The sequence below is a fragment of the Silurus aristotelis genome, assembly GCF_946808225.1.
Source record: "Silurus aristotelis genome assembly, chromosome: 21".
Lineage (NCBI taxonomy): Eukaryota > Metazoa > Chordata > Actinopteri > Siluriformes > Siluridae > Silurus > Silurus aristotelis.
In genome coordinates this window covers 12,910,269-12,931,087 of record NC_139594.1, presented here as the reverse complement: position 1 = coordinate 12,931,087, position 20,819 = coordinate 12,910,269, and the positions used below count along the sequence as shown (strand labels likewise).

At 35.6% G+C, this 20,819-nt stretch overlaps 3 protein-coding genes across 7 annotated transcripts in view; 2 read left to right on the top strand and 1 right to left on the bottom strand.

The window, feature by feature from the left end:
- The first annotated feature begins 343 nt into the window (after positions 1 to 343).
- On the top strand, positions 344 to 2,531 carry smim12 (small integral membrane protein 12). Of its 2 annotated transcripts, none has more exons than XM_083524162.1 (2): positions 344 to 365; positions 1,240 to 2,531. In XM_083524162.1, the coding sequence occupies exon 2, from the start codon at positions 1,271 to 1,273 to the stop codon at positions 1,544 to 1,546; it is 276 nt and encodes a 91-aa protein (XP_083380288.1). In that variant the 5' UTR covers positions 344 to 365; positions 1,240 to 1,270; the 3' UTR covers positions 1,547 to 2,531. The 2 variants fall into 2 exon arrangements, with proteins under 2 accessions (XP_083380288.1, XP_083380287.1); XM_083524161.1 differs by lacking the exon at positions 344 to 365 and adding an exon at positions 761 to 870.
- Positions 2,532 to 9,684: 7,153 nt separating this feature from the next.
- Positions 9,685 to 13,866, bottom strand: gja4 (gap junction protein alpha 4). 3 transcript variants are annotated; one of them, XM_083523423.1, is made up of 3 exons: positions 13,716 to 13,866; positions 12,115 to 12,164; positions 9,685 to 11,553 (listed from the first exon to the last, which is right to left on the bottom strand). In XM_083523423.1, the coding sequence occupies exon 3, from the start codon at positions 11,542 to 11,544 to the stop codon at positions 10,615 to 10,617; it is 930 nt and encodes a 309-aa protein (XP_083379549.1). In that variant the 5' UTR covers positions 11,545 to 11,553; positions 12,115 to 12,164; positions 13,716 to 13,866; the 3' UTR covers positions 9,685 to 10,614. The 3 variants fall into 3 exon arrangements, with proteins under 3 accessions (XP_083379549.1, XP_083379550.1, XP_083379551.1); XM_083523424.1 differs by lacking the exon at positions 12,115 to 12,164 and having other exon boundaries at positions 13,716 to 13,820; XM_083523425.1 differs by lacking the exons at positions 12,115 to 12,164; positions 13,716 to 13,866 and adding an exon at positions 11,921 to 12,106.
- A 5,004-nt stretch (positions 13,867 to 18,870) lies between these two features.
- The window catches only part of dlgap3 (discs, large homolog-associated protein 3), a 173,125-nt gene continuing 171,176 nt past the window's right edge, over positions 18,871 to 20,819 (top strand). The window contains exon 1 of one of the 2 annotated variants that reach the window (XM_083523557.1): positions 18,871 to 19,062. The gene's annotated coding sequence lies outside the window, so the exon portion shown is untranslated. The remainder of the gene's footprint in view (positions 19,063 to 20,819) is intronic. The other variant, XM_083523558.1, reaches the window with a different exon arrangement.

Genomic DNA, 20,819 nt, shown 5'->3' with positions numbered 1-20,819 from the left:
GTTGTGATTGTAATGTCATCTCTTGTAGGTGGAAAAGTTCAAGAACATTTAGAGAACCGATTCTGAACCTCGGGTGTCACAAAAGCACAGCTAGAAAGTTAACCAAATGATTATAATTATTATAAGGATTTGGCCAATTTTATCCACAAAGGCTGCTCAGGTGCTTGCTCGGTTTCTTGTCATTTCAAGACTGCAACTCTGCTGGCAGTCTACCTCTAAACCAAATTTGTCCTCTGTGAATGATTCAAAATGTAACTGTGTTGCACTTATTTTAAACCTGCCTCACACAGCACCTTACTGCTACACACACTCCACTGGATTCTGGTAGCTGCACGCATCAGATTCCAAACACTCCATTTCTCAAGGTAAGAGGTATGTGTACATCAAGACTCTTCTGTTCTGGGACCAAGGCGGTGGAATTATTTTCCCCTAGATATCCAAACAGCTGAGTCCTACTCCAGACTACCCCAGAAGGGGACCTACCTCTTACTAAAACACCTAATCGAGTGCTTATTTCTCTTTGTTTTATGTATTTTTTTTTATTGTTTTTTAAGTCCTATTATTCCTCCCAACAGTTTTAGTCTAATGGAATTCTAAGTCTGCAACCTAGTATACCAGTGCTTATGTATTCCTTATATTCCTATACCCGTTGAAATCTGAAGGTTTGATTCACAAGGTGACCGCTAGGTGTCGCTCATGGGCCGTATGTCGTCGTCATAGCAACGCGACCAAACTGACAGTGTTTAAACTAATCGTAAGGCGTCGCGTTACAGTTACGTCACCAATAGAGGTGGGACCTGAAAGCAGGAAGTCGGTTTTTTATGTAAGTTCCCTGTAAGCATGGAACATTTGCTTTGAATTGCGTCTTCAGTAAGTAAAATCATTTGCAGTGTTTGTTAGTAGTCATTAGTATCAGTATTGCATGTGCGCGTGCCTTAAACGCAATGAATTGGTTTATTTTAGGAGTATTTGCACAGGCTTTTACTCGGTTAGGAACGGAGGAAAGCACACTGAACCTTTGAACCGTATAATGTTTTGTAGCTGTATAAAGGCGATAGTGCTAAAGATGAGCGAACAAGAAAATGCAAAAAGTGTAATCTAATATGAAGCTTTGCTGATTTGTATGCATGCTGCTAAGGAGAATAGAATTATAGCCACTTGAGCTCATGCTTAACTTGTATTTGTTGCTATAAGATTATAATGATGACAGAAAACATGTTTATTTGTTCTATCTATTAGGCCGTGCTGAATTCGGGTTTTCTGTGCCACCATGTGGCCGGTTTTGTGGACCGCGATGCGCACCTACGCACCCTATGTGACCTTCCCTATTGCCTTCGTGGTGGGCGCAGTAGGGTATCAACTGGAGTGGTTCATCCGGGGACCCCCCAAACCCCCGGGGGAAGAGAAGGCCGTCACGGAAATTCGCGAGGACCGGAAACTCGAGGAGCTGGTGGGCCAAGACAGCACCCAAGTCCTGAGTCTGAAGGACAGACTGGAGTTCGCCCCAAGGGCAGTACTGGAAAAGAACCGGCCTGAGAAGAGCTAGCTAGAGTCAGGACAACTTTCAGATAAGAAGACTAGTGCTAGCTACATGCAATGCTGTATTTAAGGACACTGTGTACAATCAGAGTTCATGCTTCTACATCACTCTACAGTCACTTACATTACAGGTTTCCATCTCGGGTCCTGAACATTTGGGATTCTTTGCACACGAATTGTCCAGGGTTAAGAACCTGTGCATGGCATGATGATGATGATGATCATCATCATCCACTGGACAAACATACAAGAAATGTGTTGAAGATATTTCTTCATTCATGGCTTTATGTCCTATGGTGGAAAAGCATTTAAAAGCTTCTATACATCTCACGCTTTTCACAGGTTATCATAAGACCAAGGTAAAAAAAAAAAAAAAAGACCTCGTTTTGTGTGTGACTGATTAAAAACCTGAACAAGATTACCATATTAGAATTGCTTGAAATGTTTTGTGAGAAGTGCCCTTATTACAAAAGGAAATAAAATGCCAATTGACTTCATTTGTCACTTCTTTCATGGGAGGACACGATGCAACTAGTTTTAGCCATCTGTCACTTTATATGAGAGTTTAGTGATTGGCCACACAATTCCACCCTGAAACACAACATGGGATGAAATAAATATGATCTGCATTTGTATTCTGCTTGTGATTAGTTAGAATTGAACTCCTGCTGGCACAATTACCAGCACTGGCACTGTGGGAAATGTAGGGAAAAAATTAATAATAAATAATAATAATAATAATACATTACAAAAGTATGGTGAGGTTGTCTTTAAAAAAAAAAAAAAAAGAGGGCAGCTTGTTTGAAAAAATAAAAATAAAATGACCACAGGTTTTCATTACAGGTTAAATCTTGGATGTGACATGCCAAGTAGAGAGATTAATATGCAAATTGTTTTGGGTGAATATTTATTCTTGTCATTATAGCAAAACTGAAGCATCTTTGTAGACAAATTGTATATCTGATAATTAATTACAGAGCATATTTGCACTATGTTTGTAAAGATGTGTGGTTTATTATTTTGTGTATGTTTGTGGAGTTTTTTTCAGGTTTTTCACTAAAAACATACACTGAATATAAAGTAGTTAATAAATGAAAAGTCACTCAGCTGTGTACTGATAGTGTTTCTAAGCAGTATAACACTGGCCAATGTTAAGGTACTGGACACACGGAGGAAACTACATGATGGATGTGGATATTATTCAACAGTATTGTTAAACAACATGAATTTATTACTTTATTGAAATTCCACATCTCCCACTGTGTGTATTTTATAAGAAAGAAAAAAAGGACGTCTCACTAGCCTTACCATTCACCATTGTGTGTTTTACTTTTATTATGAAGCCAGTGCATGTTTATAAATATTAGGAATGATGCCTCAATTATTCTAATTGAGTGTTTATGTATTTATCTGTGAAACTAGACAAAATAATAAAAAAAGGCAACCAATTATTTTTTGAACATGATCCCTTTTCAGGAAACTCCTTAGCAAACCTTCAAACAGCACTGAAATTCAGTACAAGTCCATACATAAAATAAGAGAATAATGTTTAATGGTCATCTGTCTAATCCCTACTAATTATTTGTGTTCTATCTTTAATCAAGCAGTATTACATTACACAAGTACCTTATAGTATAGCTAATGTAAAACAAAGCAAACAGGACGTAAGAAAAAAAAACAAAAAACTCAAAAGACATCAAAGACAATGATCTGTTTTTGCTATCAGACTATTATAAGAAAGCTAACTGGGGAAGAGGACAGAAATTGAGTTGAATCTCATAACATCCTGATTGTGAAATTGAAAGCATGAAATTATTTCCACACCCTTTATCGCAGCCAGTTAGAGCCAACACAATATATATACAACACAATCATTTTTTCATTTACTTTATTTTTTCTATAGTACTTTGATGTGCTGTTATAATTTCTCAAATGGAATGTAATACATGCACTTTATATGATAAATAGTGGTAGAAAGTCATATTTTTTATTGTAATGTGGTACAATACAAATTATAATGATTTGAATCATTCTTGGGTAAATCTGATGTTTTGCAACATCGATTAAGACTTAATATACAATATATATACATATATAATAATTTATTAATTTTTTTAAAGAAAAAAGTATTATTCCATTACATTTTTTTAGGGAATTAAAAAACTAATCACTATCGCCTGTACATGTGGGTGTTTGCATTTTACATGGATTTTTAAATTGTAAATAAAATTATATCGTATTAACATTTTTTTAGTCTACTTAATTGCTTAAGTTTAGGATTTAATGATTGTCAGGATTACATTGTAATTATTCTGGATGCCTTTGTAAAAAAGTGTGAATTTTTTTTTTCACTTAGTCTTTTTTACATCATATCGCAAAATATACCATGAAATATTTTTAGACAGTTTTGAAGTTTGTATCGGCTGTCCCTAAACGAAAAACAATAAAGCACAGGTGAACAAGCACATTAATATAAAAAAATCAAAAGTGACGATGGTCACTTTTGATTTCTTTATATTAACTGCTTGTTCGGATACTTTGCCATAACTGGTTAAAAGGGCTGTATGGAAAACACGGAATATGTGGGATATATTACGTGGCATAACCCTAATACTGAACATAACTGAAAATCTATGCTGTTATTTAACTGAAAAAATAAAAACTTGGTTTGATATGCTGAAGCTTTCTGTAAGAATCCATTTGTTTAATATTTAACTGTTATTGGAACACATGGTCAACAGGGTGACTTTGAATTTTTGCAGTATTGAAGATAATAGCAGTAGATAATTTCATTCGTCATTTTGTGAGTGTGTGAGAAGTAAAACAGTGCAGGTAATGGGAGAGAGACTTAGGAAATTAAGTGCGATCATACCAGAAGGCAAACAGCTCCATTGTTCTTGAGAAATGGGAAGAGGGAGCGACACCACCAGCCACCTCTGGCCTCTCTAACCAGGATGTGTGCAGGCCCAGTGCACAATGCCGGCACGATTATTTAATACAGAGATTTCCATCAGCCACAACAAAAACAATTGAGCCACGCTCGAAATCCTTCCCTTTCCCATGGGTTCCCTGTTCAGTTCCCACAAGTTTCTGCACTGTCCTGCTCTGACCTGTTTGCTTGGACCAATCACTTTCGTTTCCCTTCGGATAAATCTCTAGGAATGCATCAGTGTCCATATAAGCCTAAAAAGTTTTGGATTTGGAATTCTGTTTAGAAGAGTTGTGCTTATATTGATTTACAATGTAAGATTTTTTAGTCATATCATAATTGTTTTGTGTAGACAAAATAAATTTTTTGAATATAAACTGAAAGAAATGTCTTCTGCTTTTCGACTGTCCACTTTTGGTGATCCTGTGCAACTGTCAGTAAGTGAGCTCATAATTTTGTTCTATTCTAATGTCTGATTTGAAGAATAACGGACTCTCCTGGCCTGTATATGAATCTTTTTTTTCATTGTACTGCTAAAACCTAATTGGATAACTTCCTGAATGAGCAAGTATCCAGGTGTTCCTATTAAAGTGGCTGATCTATTTCAGTTGCATAGGTATCATAAAACCCTATATTGAGTTATATCATTATTATAAAAAAATATAATAATTTTTTACCTTGGGATATATTATTACTGAAATTCAAAAGACTGCTGGGAGAAGAAAATTGTAATTTGCATTTTAATGAATCTCATATGCAATGTGTTATTTATCCTCTATCCCACTGCTTCCTCTGTTAGAGGCTTTTGATGAGGTGGCTGTGACATCTGTATAATGCTGGTGGGGCTTCATTATGAACAATGCAACAATGCCCACTGCTGCTCCATTGTCGGAGCGAACAATCCTCTGTACCAGTCCCTGGAGAGAGCAATGAAGGAAATCAGGAAACCAACACAAACTCATTTCCTCCTCGCTGTCTAAATGAAGGACTATAAATGTTTTTCTTAATCTCAAGCAAATTCATTAGGAGTCCATATATTTGGTCTGTTGTTTAGGTGCTATGGTCAGAGGTGGGAAGTAACGAAGTACAAATCCTTCATTATTGTACTTAAGTAAATGCTTATGGTTTCAGTACTTTACGTCACTATTTACTTTTTACATTCACTCATTATATTTTTACACAATTATTTGTACTTTCTACTTAAATTTTCAAACCAGACTCATTACTTTAGTTTTAATCTATTTGGTGAAATGGCTCTCACACACCACAGCTAGTTTATAAAGATAACAATGAGCAGTCAGAAGGCAACAAGAAGTATGAGAGTAATGTGGATGAGACAGAGGGAGTCAGCGATATAAACATGACTAAAAAAAACAGAGACATTCTGTTGAGAACACTCTGCTTGTGTTCTATATGGTAATTCTTCAGCCTAAATACATTTATTAGATAACAAAATTTGCAATAATTTTATATTAATATATATATATATATATATATATATATATATATATATATATATATATATATATATATATATATATATATATATATATATATATCCACCAAAAAATAAACATTTGTTTTACTGATGCACCAAGTCTCAAATTAGCAGCAAAATTCGGCAATGATGCACACAATTAACCCTCTGGGGTCAACAAACGCTGGCATTTTTTCCCATGATGCTCATAATAACAATGAGCATCTTTCCTCACAGACACATAAATAAAACAACTTGAATTGCAGTGAATACTTGCCTCACAGACATAATACATATATGAATAGAAAGCTCTAAATGTCTACATTTAAATAAACTGAGTTTATTCGAATACAAATATTCCCAATTATGTAATCTGAATATAAGTTAGAAGAGGTACATTTTCTCTGGTATCAACTTACTAACCGTCCGTGTGGAAACATAGCAAAGGTTCCTTTTGGTTTCTTGATGATTTACGTAATTTAAAACATTATATTTACTTTAAAACATTTACGAGATTATTTTGTCTTCATGCTCTATGTTGAGTATGGCTTTACTAATAATAAACATACATTTGCATAAAGCATCCATATATGTCCATGCCCATGTTGATTAGAGTATAAAAATATTGGAAAGTGTTTATTTAAGGTACATTAGAACAGATAAAAATGTGCGATTAAATTATAATTAATTGTGGGTTGACAATCGTGTGATTACTTGCGATAACATTTCTTAATTGATTGACAGCCCTAATATTATTATGATGTGAGGTCCAGTTACCAGCTAAAACAGGTAGTAGGAATGGCTACTTTTTACTTAAGTACGTGTCAGAGCCCAAACTTCAACTTTTACCAGAGTTTTTTAAAACATGAGTATCTGTACTTCTACTTAATTGAAGAATGTGTGTACTTTAGCCACTTCTGACTAAGGTTGTCTTAGTTTGATAAAAAACAATAATAAATAAATAAAAAATCTGTATCAGGAAGTTCATTTTTCGATTTTGATATTTTTACCCAATAACTAAGGACAGCTGAAAAACATGTCTTACAGTTTCAACATTAAAACATTTGTCTTTAGAACATAATTTGGTGATGTGTACCAGGCAAAATATCTCTGTTATATTTTTTATGTTCTTTTTTATGGCTGAAGCTGGGGAAAAAAGGTGCTTTCATCACTTACGCTCAGAGGAAGTGTAAAATAAATTTTCCCTAAATAAAAAAAAATAAATAGCTAAATGCGAAAGTACAACATTAAAAATCCCCTTTTTTCCTGAGGTCTCATTGTTACAAGTGCAGTATTTCCTTTACAGGTAGCTTTGGTAGGACCTGCAGTTCTTCAGCATGCTGACAATGACAAATCAGATAACACTACACAAATCCCCAGGGAAAGCAGGATGTCTGATCAATCTGAACCCCCGTGAGTTAGACTTAAACCCAAAACACATCAGTACGGTTTGAAATGTAGGCTTGGTAATTGCTTGTGCCTTTTTTGTCTGTGTGAAGAGTGTGTATTTTGTGTCAGGAGAAAAATGCTTCAGCAATCAGAACAACAATATCAGGCCAGAGGAAACAATATGAGGCTGAGGTGACTCACTCGTACTGATACACAAGTGTGCAAATGACGAACTGACAAAGAACCGTGTTGGATTCTGGTAGAGATTGACCACAGAATGACTAAGCATATAATTTTTTACAGTAAATCCAAAATGATTTAACAATACAAATGAGGTACAAATGCTTTCATGCTCTTAGGACAAACTGACGAAGACAAATAAATGTATTGCTGCTATAAAATATTTTAGATATTTTTCTATATTATTCAAATAATACACAGAGACAGATTTAGAGAATATCTTTGCTTTGAAAAAAGATGACAGTTTTGTGAAATGAAAGGAAAAGTCATAGTCATAGAAGTCATAGATGTTAGAGCTTTTAAATTGTCACTATTTACCCACTGTTTACAGACCTACACATCATGAAATTCTATGTTTTGTCCAAAGATGACACACTGAACTTGGACTGATGCTGCATTTGCCTGAAAAGCTACATTATTTTTGGCTGTATCACATCATTCAACTTATTTATTTTAATAGATTGGAGCAGTAATGCAGACTACTCCCTTTAATAAAACACATTATCTGTGCCAGAAAATCACCTATTGTTGAGTAGTGCAGTGGGTAGTGTTGTTTCTTCACAGCATTATGATCCATGGCCAGAGTTTAGGTTTCTGTCAGCGATGAGTTCTATGCCTCATGCTCAGTTGAACGCTAATGAAATGCTTTTATTTTTGATTCTTTCACTAAATTATATTATTGACAGCTTTCCAATTTCAATTATATATGTCCCGCTTTTCACTTGATTATAGTGTGTACTCACTCAGGAATGGCTGTGAGAAACCTTATAATACATTTTAGATCAAATCTATCTTAGTGATGTCTGAACACACACTTCAGTAAAAGAAATACAGTCATGAGGAAACTGATATTGTTTTGTAAAAAACAGTTTACAAAAACAAGTCACACATTTACTTAAACCAGAACCTAGAAATAATGCAGAATTGCATCCCAATATTGTGGATGATTACTCTGGTACTGCTATAGGTTCCTTCTTTGACAAAAGACATTTGGCAAAACCTGTGACCAGCATATACAACATTATAGAAGACAACATGAATTAGAATTAGATTTTTATTAAAGCAATTAGCATATATACATATTAAAAAAATAAATATAAAAATAGAGAATACAATATCATAATATAGTATACTTTAAATATATATATTTTTTTAAATTTTTAATTCACATATTTAGTTGGTACATAGATGATATTTTGGTCAGTGTGGACAGACTGGATAACCGGACATGTTTGAGCCTGCCTGTGAGACTTGGTGAGCTTGGGGAGACATTGCACAGCCCTTTGGTAACTGATTTGAAATGCATTTTACAGGAAAGGATTAAAAGAAGCTGAATAAATCTGCTAGCACCTAAAGTCATCTAGCTGCCAATTGTAAATTCCAAGTGTGTGTAACATTTTTTTTAATTTCAACTGAGTAAAAGTAACATTGATAAGCACATCAACTGTTCTATCTAGCTGCAAATAGCTATTATGATGATTTTGTTTTGACTACGGTACAAAGCGAATTGAATACCGCTCTTGTTGATGCTATAGTATAGTTATCTAAATCTTATTCTTCATCAACTAAATGTTAAAATTTTGTACATTTCAGCACTGTGCTTCTGAAAGTGCAAAATATATGCATCAGATTTTCCCCTGACAAATAGAACTAGTCATAGTGTAAGCAGATTTGCAGTGCTTTTTTCTGTGAAGGAATCCTAGTGTATATTGTAATACTCGCTAGCTTCTCCTTATGAAAAAAGAAATGGTTAAAAATAACAACACTGGTAAGACAACATGCAGTGCTATTATCCAACATTACCAACAGGTACAGAAAGAAAGGAAAACAGAAGTTGGACCTAGGCTCTCAAGTGACATTTTGCATTGCCTTAAGCCTTTACTGTAGCTACTTTATGTTTTGCATATTAATTGTAAAAGATTATAATCTGTGTCCATTCAACAGCTAAATGTAAAACCAAACCCACACAAGCCTTTACAGTATTACATAATTGATGTGAACAGAAGACATACACTTTGGCACATTAGCAAGCACAAGGTTTAGTTAAAATGTACTTATTTAATAAATTATGATTTTTTCCTCCATTTTATTTGTGATTAAACAGATTTATCTTTGCATGTTAAAACTTAAAATTGAGTTTAGTTTACAGTGTATTAGATTCAACTGTTCATCCAAACAGGAAATAGAGGAAATGGCAGTTGTCTTACAGCAGTGTTTTGTCCTGCCCTCTTATAAACCAAAACAGGATCCATTACACTGGTTGTCTAAGCTCATACATGATGTTTATCAGTGGAGTGTTTCTCTTTAGCCTTAACTTTCAACTGGGCTAGGTTTGAACATGTCTGTACTTTCAGAGTCACTAACAGTTGGAACCAAATTCCTTGTGTGTGTTGGCTAATAAACCTGATTCTGATTCTGAACATGCTTTTTGTAGTGACCCCTATTTATAGTGTCAGTTTAAGTTTATCACTGTAATACATTTTCCTATAAATTAACAGTAAAATTCTGGAAGAAGAGTTGCCAGGAGTTTACTGTTAGTTTTACAGTAAATTCAGTACAGTACAGTTGCAATCTGCTTAATAATTTAATATATGCTACTACGATAAAGTCATGCACTGAATTAAAATACAGTGCAGAATATTTTTAAAAGTAGCCTACTGGCAGTAGGGTTGACAGTATGTTACTATTTGTTTGGGGTTTGTTTGTGGTTCTCCGCATACAGATAAAATGTATTACATTTAACTATTTATAATTTGCCCTTAAAAAGCAGGCTTCAGATAAAGAATACTTGGAAAATAAATCCGATTTGGCTTCATGGTTTCCTGTTCAGCGTGTCTCCTCTAGAAATACGGTTGTGTGCTGTCTTCGAGGGGTCTCTATACTGCTAATTCTAACATCACCCTCAGAATTCAAAGCTATTCACTATGTCTTGTAGTATTTTATAGAAAACTGCAAATATTGCCCAGTATTCCATAGTGTAGTACCATTTTAATGGGAAACTGGCCAAATGTTACTGGCAGAATCCTTCTTTAAAATTATGTTATAGTGTATTTGGGGTGCATGTCCTTGTCTGGGGATGTCTGCTCCCAGGCCAGTCCTTGACATACTGAGCATAGATGCCATTTTCTGTTGAAAAATGCTTCTGGTACGATTGAGTCTGAGCCTCCTTTAGCTGTAGTGGAACGTGTTTCACTACTGGATTGATCCTTGGCTGTTGATATTGGAACTTCTTTTCAAAATAATGTTTAATGGACAGTTGAAGAAGTTGGAACAGTTCTAAAACATTGAGCAACACAGAGACCAAAGCAATGACCTGAATATAAATAGTGAAAATTGTCTTCTCAGTAGGCCGAGACACAAAACAGTCCACCTTGTGAGGGCAGGGAAATCGCTCGCATTCATACTTAGCTGAAATTACAAACCCGTAAAGGAACCACAAGCCAACAACGAAACCAATTTCAATTAGGACTTTCACAGCTATGCTGATAGCGTATGCACCCAGAAGCTTTCCCTTGAGCTTTGGAGGAATGGACGGTTTCTTTTTCTTTGCCTCCTGTGTCTCAACTTCATTCTCTTCCTCTATCACATCTAACTTGGTTTCTTTGACTTTTATATACATCATTTTCCCGTGTGGCTCCTCTGTCTCTTTTTTTGTCTCCTTATGTCTCCACATGGCCACATAGACGAAAAAGAAAATGCTGGGCGTAGAGACAAAGACAACCTGTAGGATAAAGTAGCGGAAATGGGAGACGGGAAAAGCCTTGTCGTAGCATACAGACTCGCAGCCGGGCTGTTTGGTGTTGCAAACAAAATCCGACTGTTCATCATCCCACGCGGACTCAGCAGCAGCACACAGGACGAGTACACGGAAGAGAAAAAGGACAGTGAGCCACACGCGCCCCACAGCAGTAGAGTACTCATGACTGCCCTCTAACAGGTTTTCTAGAAAACCCCATTCAGCTTTGGACATCCTTTGGACCTGCACACAACAAATGTTCACACAGCATAAAATGAGCCAAGAACTAAAGTCAGTAATTTGTAGACTATTAGAAAAAAAGTACTACATTACAAGGTAATACATTGTAATAACAATTGATAGGGTATAGGAACAGCAGTGTGCTAAGTGCACCATTAAACGTGAGAATGTTTGAACCATGTTTTCCAAAGATTTACACCAATTTCTTAATTTTGTTTGAAGATTTTCTAAAATAATTTATTTTCTAATTGTTATTGTCAATAGTGCATCACTTTTAACACGTTTAATTTCTGTGCACCACTTTCGCCTTACGTACAAACCTGTATATACATAAAATCTGCAAATTCTGCATCTGTGATCCTGACTTTACCCTGTGCAAATAAATCTTCCTTCTTCTTTTATTAATATTTGTTGTATCTTGAAGATTTTGCCACCAAGACAAATGACTTGTGTGTGAGCACACTTGCCAATTCTCTCACTCTCTTATAGTTTTAAGATCTATTAAGATTGTGGTACCTTCTGAGTCATTTACACCTTTAATTATAAATTTTGACTTTTCATTACCACTTCTTTTATTCTGGAGATCAGGAGATCAGACTGCTGTAGTGTAAAATCTAAAAGTCAAAAATAATATATATTAAAATATGCACACTTTCTTGTTTAACCCTTTCATTCATATTAGAAAATAGTAACATCTTCAGATTTGTATGAATCACAATAATATTTTGTATAAAGTTAGACAAAATATTATAAATTAATAAATAAAATCAATAAAGGATTATATGTTTAGTGGACTGTTTCTATATGGGAATACAATGCATCAAATACATCAGGAAAAGTTTTATTTGCAGGTTTGCGATTCTATCAGGCAAATATGGAAGCGGTTTCTACCACTGTATAAAAAAAAAAAAAAAAACTTTTTCTCTAGGGTAGATAGGGTAGAATGGTGAGATATAAACTCGCAATCGCTAGAGAAAAAGACAGAATTGTAAGATATAAAGTAAGATATAAAGATATAAAGTAACTCATTTACTCTGTTTACAATAAAAAGGTACCTCCCGCATTATTTAAGAATCACATCTTATAGTTTTCTGTGGTGCTTTGCCAGAAAGTGTGGCAAATAAGATATAAATTCAAGAAGTCAGAATTGTGAGGAAAAAAGTCTGAGATATGAACTCATAATTGCAAGTTTGTATTAAGCAATTCTGAGGAAAAAGTCAGAATTGTGGGATAAAAAGTATAACGTATAAAGTATAATCACAACAACTATAGGCAAAGGCTACAGTATTTAGCCAGTTTTTTTTAATTATTCTTAATTTATGATTTTGTGAACAATTGAACAGAGGGAGTGTGGTGTAGAATTGCTTGATATGAAGTTTAATACAGTTTCGAGCTTGTATGTTTTGGAAATTGAAATTAGTGACACGGGTTTACAAAATTGTCAAAATTCTAATTACATTATTTATAATTTCACTTTTTAGGCTAATAATGAAAGACCTATACAGGAAATATGCATCTTTCATATCCTAAGTTTGCTTCCTTCACTTTCATTTCTAACGTTGGAGCACTCAGTGGGTTTCTAATGCACATTATTATTCAGGGGCCAAAACAATCCTGTTACTTTAAATTTGCGATGATTTCCATCTGTGTAAACATCCTATGAATCACATTGGTCTATGCTGTTCCTTTAGTCCCGAAAGACTGTTTTCCGTGCAGATACTGACTCAAACTGTAAGCAGTTATAGGAAGTAGCATCAGAGAATCCTCCGCTCTTGGAGGATTATTATTATCATTATTATCATTATTAAGCTTACTTTTATACATTTATTTCTTTGTTCTTTGTTAAAAATGAATCACATTTTGATAAATATAGATATTCATCCTATACATATTGTATTCGCATGGGGTGAACAAAAGCACTTCCATTTAATTATATTGAGAATGTTACAATAAAGATATGAATTTCATGTATCAGAATATTGAAAGAATAGTACACACCAAATACTGTAGTCTCATAGTCCATTCTTATCTTGACTAATAAACTCTTAACTAGAAGCAGTTAGTTCTTTTTTAAATATGAGACTGAGTGTACTCTCTCTTAGACAAAGGTCTAGTAAAATCTACTTTGTGATTAGGCAAGAGCTGTGACCCAAAATAAACCCTACCTGTATTTCTTGGACTTGTGTTGATCCTGTATTTCTCGTATGTCTGTTTTGGAGCTTAAACAGCACTGTAATGATGTCTAGAAGTTCCTGTTATCAGCATAAAGAGAGCAGAGGAAGAGGAACTTTCCCAAGCCCTCCCACAGGAACTTGGTCCAGGAAAAGGGATGGATGTGTTCGAAAATAGTCCTCTTCTCTTCTGCCTTCACACTGGCTAAATGTCGTCATGGAGAGATTCAACCCATAGGTCATGAAGATGCACATTTCTACTTAGATGTCTTTTCACTCTTCCTGGCCTTTATGATCTCAAGGGCTCAACATTTTCTCCTGATGCATTACTTTCATGTTTTTGTTTTGACAGCCTGCTGCATAAAACTGGCCATTAAAAAGTTCATTGACTGTTAAAGCTTTTAAGAGTATTTTAAGGGACCAATCAAAGTTATGGTTAAGTGCGATTAGGATCACTGGTTTTTTTTTTTGTTTTTTTTTGGCTGAAGTAAGGAAAATTTTACATCATGCATTATCTGATTAAATTAATTATGTGACCAAATAGTTCTGATAATGACAGCTTAGTCATTACATTTTCTTACTCTTTAATTTGTTTGGGTTTTTTCCATACAAATGTATTCGAATGGTTGTGTTTGGTAAGCTAACACAGACAGACAGACAGACAGACAGACAGACAGACAGACAGACAGACAGACAGACAGATAGATAGATAGATAGATAGATAGATAGATAGATAGATAGATAGATAGATAGATAGATAGATAGATAGATAGATAGATAGCGCGAACATTCCATGTTTCCACTATTTCTCAATTACTGCATTTCCTTGTTGCACCACAAGGTGTCGCTTCATATGCATTAAAATATCCTATTGCAGTTTGTGGAGATGTCAAATCAATCACGCTGAAGCACTGAGATTTAGTGCTGAAATATAGCTAAATTAATACACAAAAATGTATACATGTATAACAAGTGGGTGTACGAGTGTGTTTTCTGGCACACAAAGGAATGCTGAGTTATACTCTAAAGGTGATTGGTGATTCCATATGGGCATTTCCTTAATCAATAATTAAATAGGTAGTAGCTTAATTGCAAGCACAAGGTAATGCGTGCAAAACATTACATAGTTGTAATAGCTGTTTGAGCTATTCCTCTAATTAATTACTTTAATACACTCATGATTGTATATTATGAATGTTTTATATTTTTATATGTTATTGCCAGGCCAACCAATATTACCTTAAGAACCAACTGAGGTGTTGTTGATTTTACCATTGACTGTTGATTGGATTTTCAAGACTATGCTGCTATTTCATATCATACAACTTAGAAGCCGTTAACTACACAAGTAGTCTAAATGTGCCTTATTTGAAATCCACCATTTATGTTTTGAACACTGTGTTCCTCAATGGTTCTATACAGTGTGTTGATTTATGATAGGACTTTGCCTGTAAGCCGTGCTTAACAATGATGGGTCATGCAAAGTGTCAATATTTTAATTGGTTGGAAGAATAAAGGGCCTATTTGAGGCAACTGCAAAAAGAAAGCATTTTCTAAAGTCTGTTCAATTGGCAATGAATCATTCTGACAATCGCTTCCCTTTTCTGGCATGTCATTATAAAACCATTCTGATTGCAGGGAACTAGAGGTTGTGCTTCTGTGGAAATGGCAATTTCTAAATAATGATGTGATGTAGCACCAAGTCCACGGTGATAAATCATAAAACATATTTGAGCGTAAGCTGTAAATGTCCTATCTCTGTTACAGAACTTAAGATGAAAAGAATTGAGGAGGTTAATTGCGAGAGGTTGTTCAGTCACTGCTCTGTAGTCCACGAGGCTGCATCTGGGAGGGACAGGCCATGACTGTGCACTAAATTCAGATCTGACCTTTAACTGTGATTGGACACAGGCCCCTGAGGGTGTTGGCTTTTTTTTGCTTTTTCAATTATGAAGCTGACAAAGTAGGATCTGGTTTTGTGCTTTTTGTGATGTATGCTTGAGTGAGAGGTGGACATGAAGGTGTGGACACACAGTGCGTTCTGGCTTTTCCTGCAGTGATAATCATACTTTGCATTGCCTTTTTCCTTGTACATAATTTCATGAACTCATACATAATATATACCATAAGCCATGAGAACGGTAGGGAGTGTAAACAGACATTTTATCCACATGTGGATCTGCCTTTAATAAGAAATCTTCAAGATGGATTTGTGTTTGGGGTATTTTTTAACCATCTATGGCATTGATCATTACTTTGTCATTATTTCTAATCAAATGTTAAGCTGGTGATTAATTAATATTTTTGTTCAGAGTATCCACAGTATGTTTGCTACAGCTGTTTATATACATAAATTGTGTTTTACATTAACATTACCTTAGAAAAGACAGAAAGATATATGCGGAATACATATATATATATATATATATACACATATACAATTGAACGGATCATTTCTACTATTATGTGATATACGTTGCACTTTAGTAAGAAAATATTTTTTTTCATAAGTCGTTGACTTTACTTGAAATATTACTATGCTGAAAGTGATGTCACAAAATTGAATGAATTAAAGTGCACTGTTAAGATATGCTTATAAGCATGCCCACATTCACTCATCTACAGCAAAGTCTCCTAGTCAGGGTTGAAGTAGATCCGGAGCCTATCCTGCCAACATTGATTACCAAGTGGGGAAGTTCACCCCGAATGGAATGCCACGCGCACACATCCACATTTTCATTTATACCCAGGGGTTATCTTAGTCCAAGCAATTTGTCTGCTTGTTTTTGGACACTGCGAATCACACCAGGGAATCTGCAGCTGTGAGGTGGCAATGCTGCTCACTGCACCACTATTCTGCACCAGCATCCTAATCATATTTAGCAGATTGGTGGCTTCCACTCAGTGCAATTTAGACCCATGGTAACAATATGAGGCGCCAACAGTGTGAAGTATTCTTCAAACCTATAGTGGTGACTCTGATACCACTCTACTGCCACAGAAATCTTTTTTAATCCGCTATGTAAGGTTGCTGGCCAAGGTGCTGAATTTACAATCAACACCAGACCAAGGCATTTTACTGTTTGCTCAGTAAAGCGAACTTAACTTTAAATAAAAAAAAAAGCTCTACATTATCTCTTTTCTAAATCATGAATGAATAAAGATGAAAAGATTACAAAGTTCAATAATGAATGAAGTGTGTGTTTGTGTGTGTGTATGTGTGCATGACGTTGCTTTGCATTCATTCACACAACATCTGAGATTTTTTGTGGCTGTAGGCGGTGAATGTCGCTTTTGCAATTTGCGTGCCGATCGTGTCAGAAGGCCTACAGCTTGGTGGAAAAATATCGACACAAAATGAATCATTGAGCTTCCCACTTTTACTCAATTTGTTATCTAGTATGCCAGGTCTCTTCACTTAATGACAAGAAACATTAGGCTGTAATGTTTTTTTGTTGCTTTGTAGTTTCCATTGCCTTCTAACCCATGTCATTTGTAAAGATCATCTAGATTTCTGAATACTTCTCTCTCTCTCTCTCTCTCTCTCTCTCTCTCTCTCTCTCTCTCTCTCTCTCTCTGTCTCTCTCTCTGTCTCTCTCTGTGAGTCATACTGACATTGATTTCAATGCCATTGCTTAAGAATATTGCAAAGTTATTTAGCAGATGCTCTGTGCTTTTGTTTTTTGAAGTGTTAGATTTCATTTCAAAGGGACTTTCATTTTGCCTGGGTTCACACTAACACTTTTAATCTCACTGCTCTTCTAGGGTTTAAGTAAAATATGCAGAATCAAACATCATTTATTCAGTTTCCCAGGTTAATTTAATGTTTGTAAATGAAAGAGCCAGCTGTTCTTAGATGCACTGGACGTATGTTTGAAGAGGCAAGTGGCACAGAGCCCAAATTAAATTACAGCCTGTAGGATGAAAATATACAGATCATAAAAAAAAAAAAAAAAAAAAAAAAAAAAAACATTGTCTGACAAATCTGATTTTCCTCTGGCATCCATGAACAGTATGAATCTCATGACTGTGAAAGAGAACTGGGAAAAATGTCAAAGTGTATTAACTACTCTGCATCTATAAAGGTCTGAGCATTAAGTATTAATAGACATGTAGTGCAGGATGTCTATGATAGTTAAAGCATTATATGACAAAGATGTTTACAGTTGTCTTGGTGTTGTCGAACATGTTATTATAACCCAACTCTCAAATCAAATTTAAATGGTAGTTCCATGTTGGACCTAATTACACACAGGGCAGGGTTGAATTTACAAAACTGCATGAAAATTGTTGTTACTCATTCAAGTGCACCATCTTTAATTAGTTGCGGGTAGGTGGTAGCATAGTGGAAGGAGGTGGTTAGGGCATCTGAAGGTCGTTAGTTCAAATCCCAGCCATACCAAGCTGCTGCCAGTCATGGCCCCCTGAGGAAGGCCCTTAAACCCATAGTTGCTCAGTTGTACAAATTTTATATATGGAAGTTGCTCAAGATAAGGGTGTCTGCCAAATGCTGTAAATATTACTTTCTTTCTGAGAGTGAGGGATTTTTTTCTTGAAATCATGATTAGGTAAATAGCAATGAGGGTTATTACGTCTGCATGAATTGCAATTATGATAATGGGTCTTTCATAGATGGGTGACTGAGTTAGGGTAACAATTGGGATTGCAAGGCCTACCTTGCAACCCCAGAGAGAGAGAGAGAGAGAGAGAGAGAGAGAGAGGGAGAGAGAGAGAGAGAGAGAGAGAGAGAGCGAGATAGCGTCAGAGAGAGATTTTGAGTTTGATGGAAAGGGAACATTTTCCAAATCTAAATCTTTTCTATCATAAACTCCTTTCGCCGTCCAGGTCTGGATTCTGTTTGGAGCTTCTGCATTCTGGCTTACATTCTGCTGCTGCTAATAATTCTACACATATATTCTAAAGATTAATATGCAGAATGTAGAGAGAGAAAACGAAACAGTTCTTTATAATTTTTTTCCTTTTAAGAAGCCATACTGCTTTATTCTTTCCCTATACTATGGGCACCTTTCATTTATTTCCTTGAGCCTGTAGAGTGTACCAGCAGCATCTAATGCGCCCTGCTTGAAGCCTTTTTCTGAAGCCACGCCCCTCCTCCGGGTACACGGGCCGCTCTGGACCAATAGGGTTTAAGCAGCGCCGGGACGGAGGGGAATCCTGAGCGCGCGGAACCTCACAACCAGCTGCACATTACAGAGCGCTTTGCTTCTGTCTCCGGATTTCTGTACTGCTGTAGAGACGAGGCTGCTGCATAGAGGAATATTGCCTGAACCCGTGCCCAGTACGATGGACCTGAAGGCAAACCTCTGAACTCCAAACGAAGGTAAGTCTCCTTCCTCAGGATGCGCTCCACCAATGACTTCTCTTTGAACAGCATCTCAGAGGGGTCCTCGCCGTGTCTGTGTTCACTACACCGCTGGATGTTAGTACGGGGAAACTGGGGCTCAGGTATGCTTTCCTTTCTTTTGCATTGAGTTTTTTTTGGTGTGTGTGCACTGAATGCGCACCCCTCGTGCGTAATCGTTTGAAAGTTTTGCCATGAAGCCGGGGCAAGACCGCGGGCAAGACATCTGCACTTTACACATTCCAGCTGAACGCTGAAAACCCTGGTGCGCATGTGCCAGCCGTGATTGCTCTCCACTCCTAACACTCCCAAAGAATCACAGATAACGGATACAATGGTGAGCAGCCAATTGTTCTCATTCATAAAAATACTCAGTGAAACAAAAGATAATCGGGATAAATCATCGACACAGAAAACCAGTCCTTATAACCCCTTTTCCATCCTTTTGGAAGCTCATTAAGATATTTATTTGTTATGGTAACTACACATTTGCAATGCCTGTGTTTTAAAATATTAAATATATGTGCTTTTTCTTGGCTAAATAAACACTAAAATTTTGCTGGGTATAAACAGGTAAATATATGATTACTGCATTAACTTAGATCAGGTTTTTGCCTCTTATCTACCATCCACCACCACCGAGACTGCAGGAAGGCTATGGAAAGCACCAGTTCTATTTGGGAAAACCTTTACTGCAGGGATTTTACTTACAATCCATTCATTTTGATAAACAGTATAAAATCAAACAAACATATACAAATAAATATAAAACAAATAAATATATAAATAATGTAATGTAATGTAAAATGTAATATGGTCAGATGTGAAAGACAAAGTGTTTACGTTCAGTCAGAGCTGCAATTGTATGTATGTACGAATTGAAATGTGATCCTTGTGTATTTTATGTGGTGATCTACATTCTTGATATCTAGATCAAGACATATTCTGCATATTATATTGGTTGTAAAGCAGTTAGAACTTGAGGGAAAATACATCTTTTATTAAATACAAAATGACAGTTTATCATTGAAATCCAAAATATGTTAGTAGCCAACGGATCAAAAAAAACTACACATTTTTAAATAAAACAATAAATATCATAAGGGATACAAGAGATAATGCTGGACAAATAGTCACAAAACAAATGACCAAACTACTATACACATTACCACCCTTTTTCTTTTGGTTTTGAATGTTACTAGGATCAAAGTAAAAAAAACCCTGATCATTAGTTTTGGAGCTTTACAAATGTAATGAAAAATGTCTAAGATCACATTCTTTTTCTTCACTGAGTACATGTATAATTATGAACTGTGCCATTGGTAAGTATAACATTTCATTAAGGTTTTATGTACAAAACAATGACACATTCAAAGTCATTCATGTACAGAGATACACACAGGTGTACTTATGAGTACGCACACATTATGAGTGACTCATACTGTAGTGCAGGACACGCATAACACACACACACACACACACACACACACACACACACACACACACACACACTTCAACTCACACATTCACCCTCTTTCTGTGCACCCCGTTCTCTTTGCATTTTCCCTCTATTCATACAACATTTTTCACTAAGGTCTTTCTTTTCTCTCTTTCTCCAACCTTTATCATTGTCTTTTTCTTTTTTTTTTTTTTGCTCTTTTCTCTCCCTTTCTCCTTTACTACCCTTCTTCTGTTTGCTGTTTTGTTTTTGTCCAATAGTAGTAATTAATTCTTGC

Coding starts and splice junctions, on each gene's coding strand:
- smim12 (XM_083524162.1), top strand. CDS start 1,271: ATGTGGCCGGTTTTGTGGACCGCGATGCGCACCTACGCACCCTATGTG.
- gja4 (XM_083523423.1), bottom strand. CDS start 11,544: ATGTCCAAAGCTGAATGGGGTTTTCTAGAAAACCTGTTAGAGGGCAGT.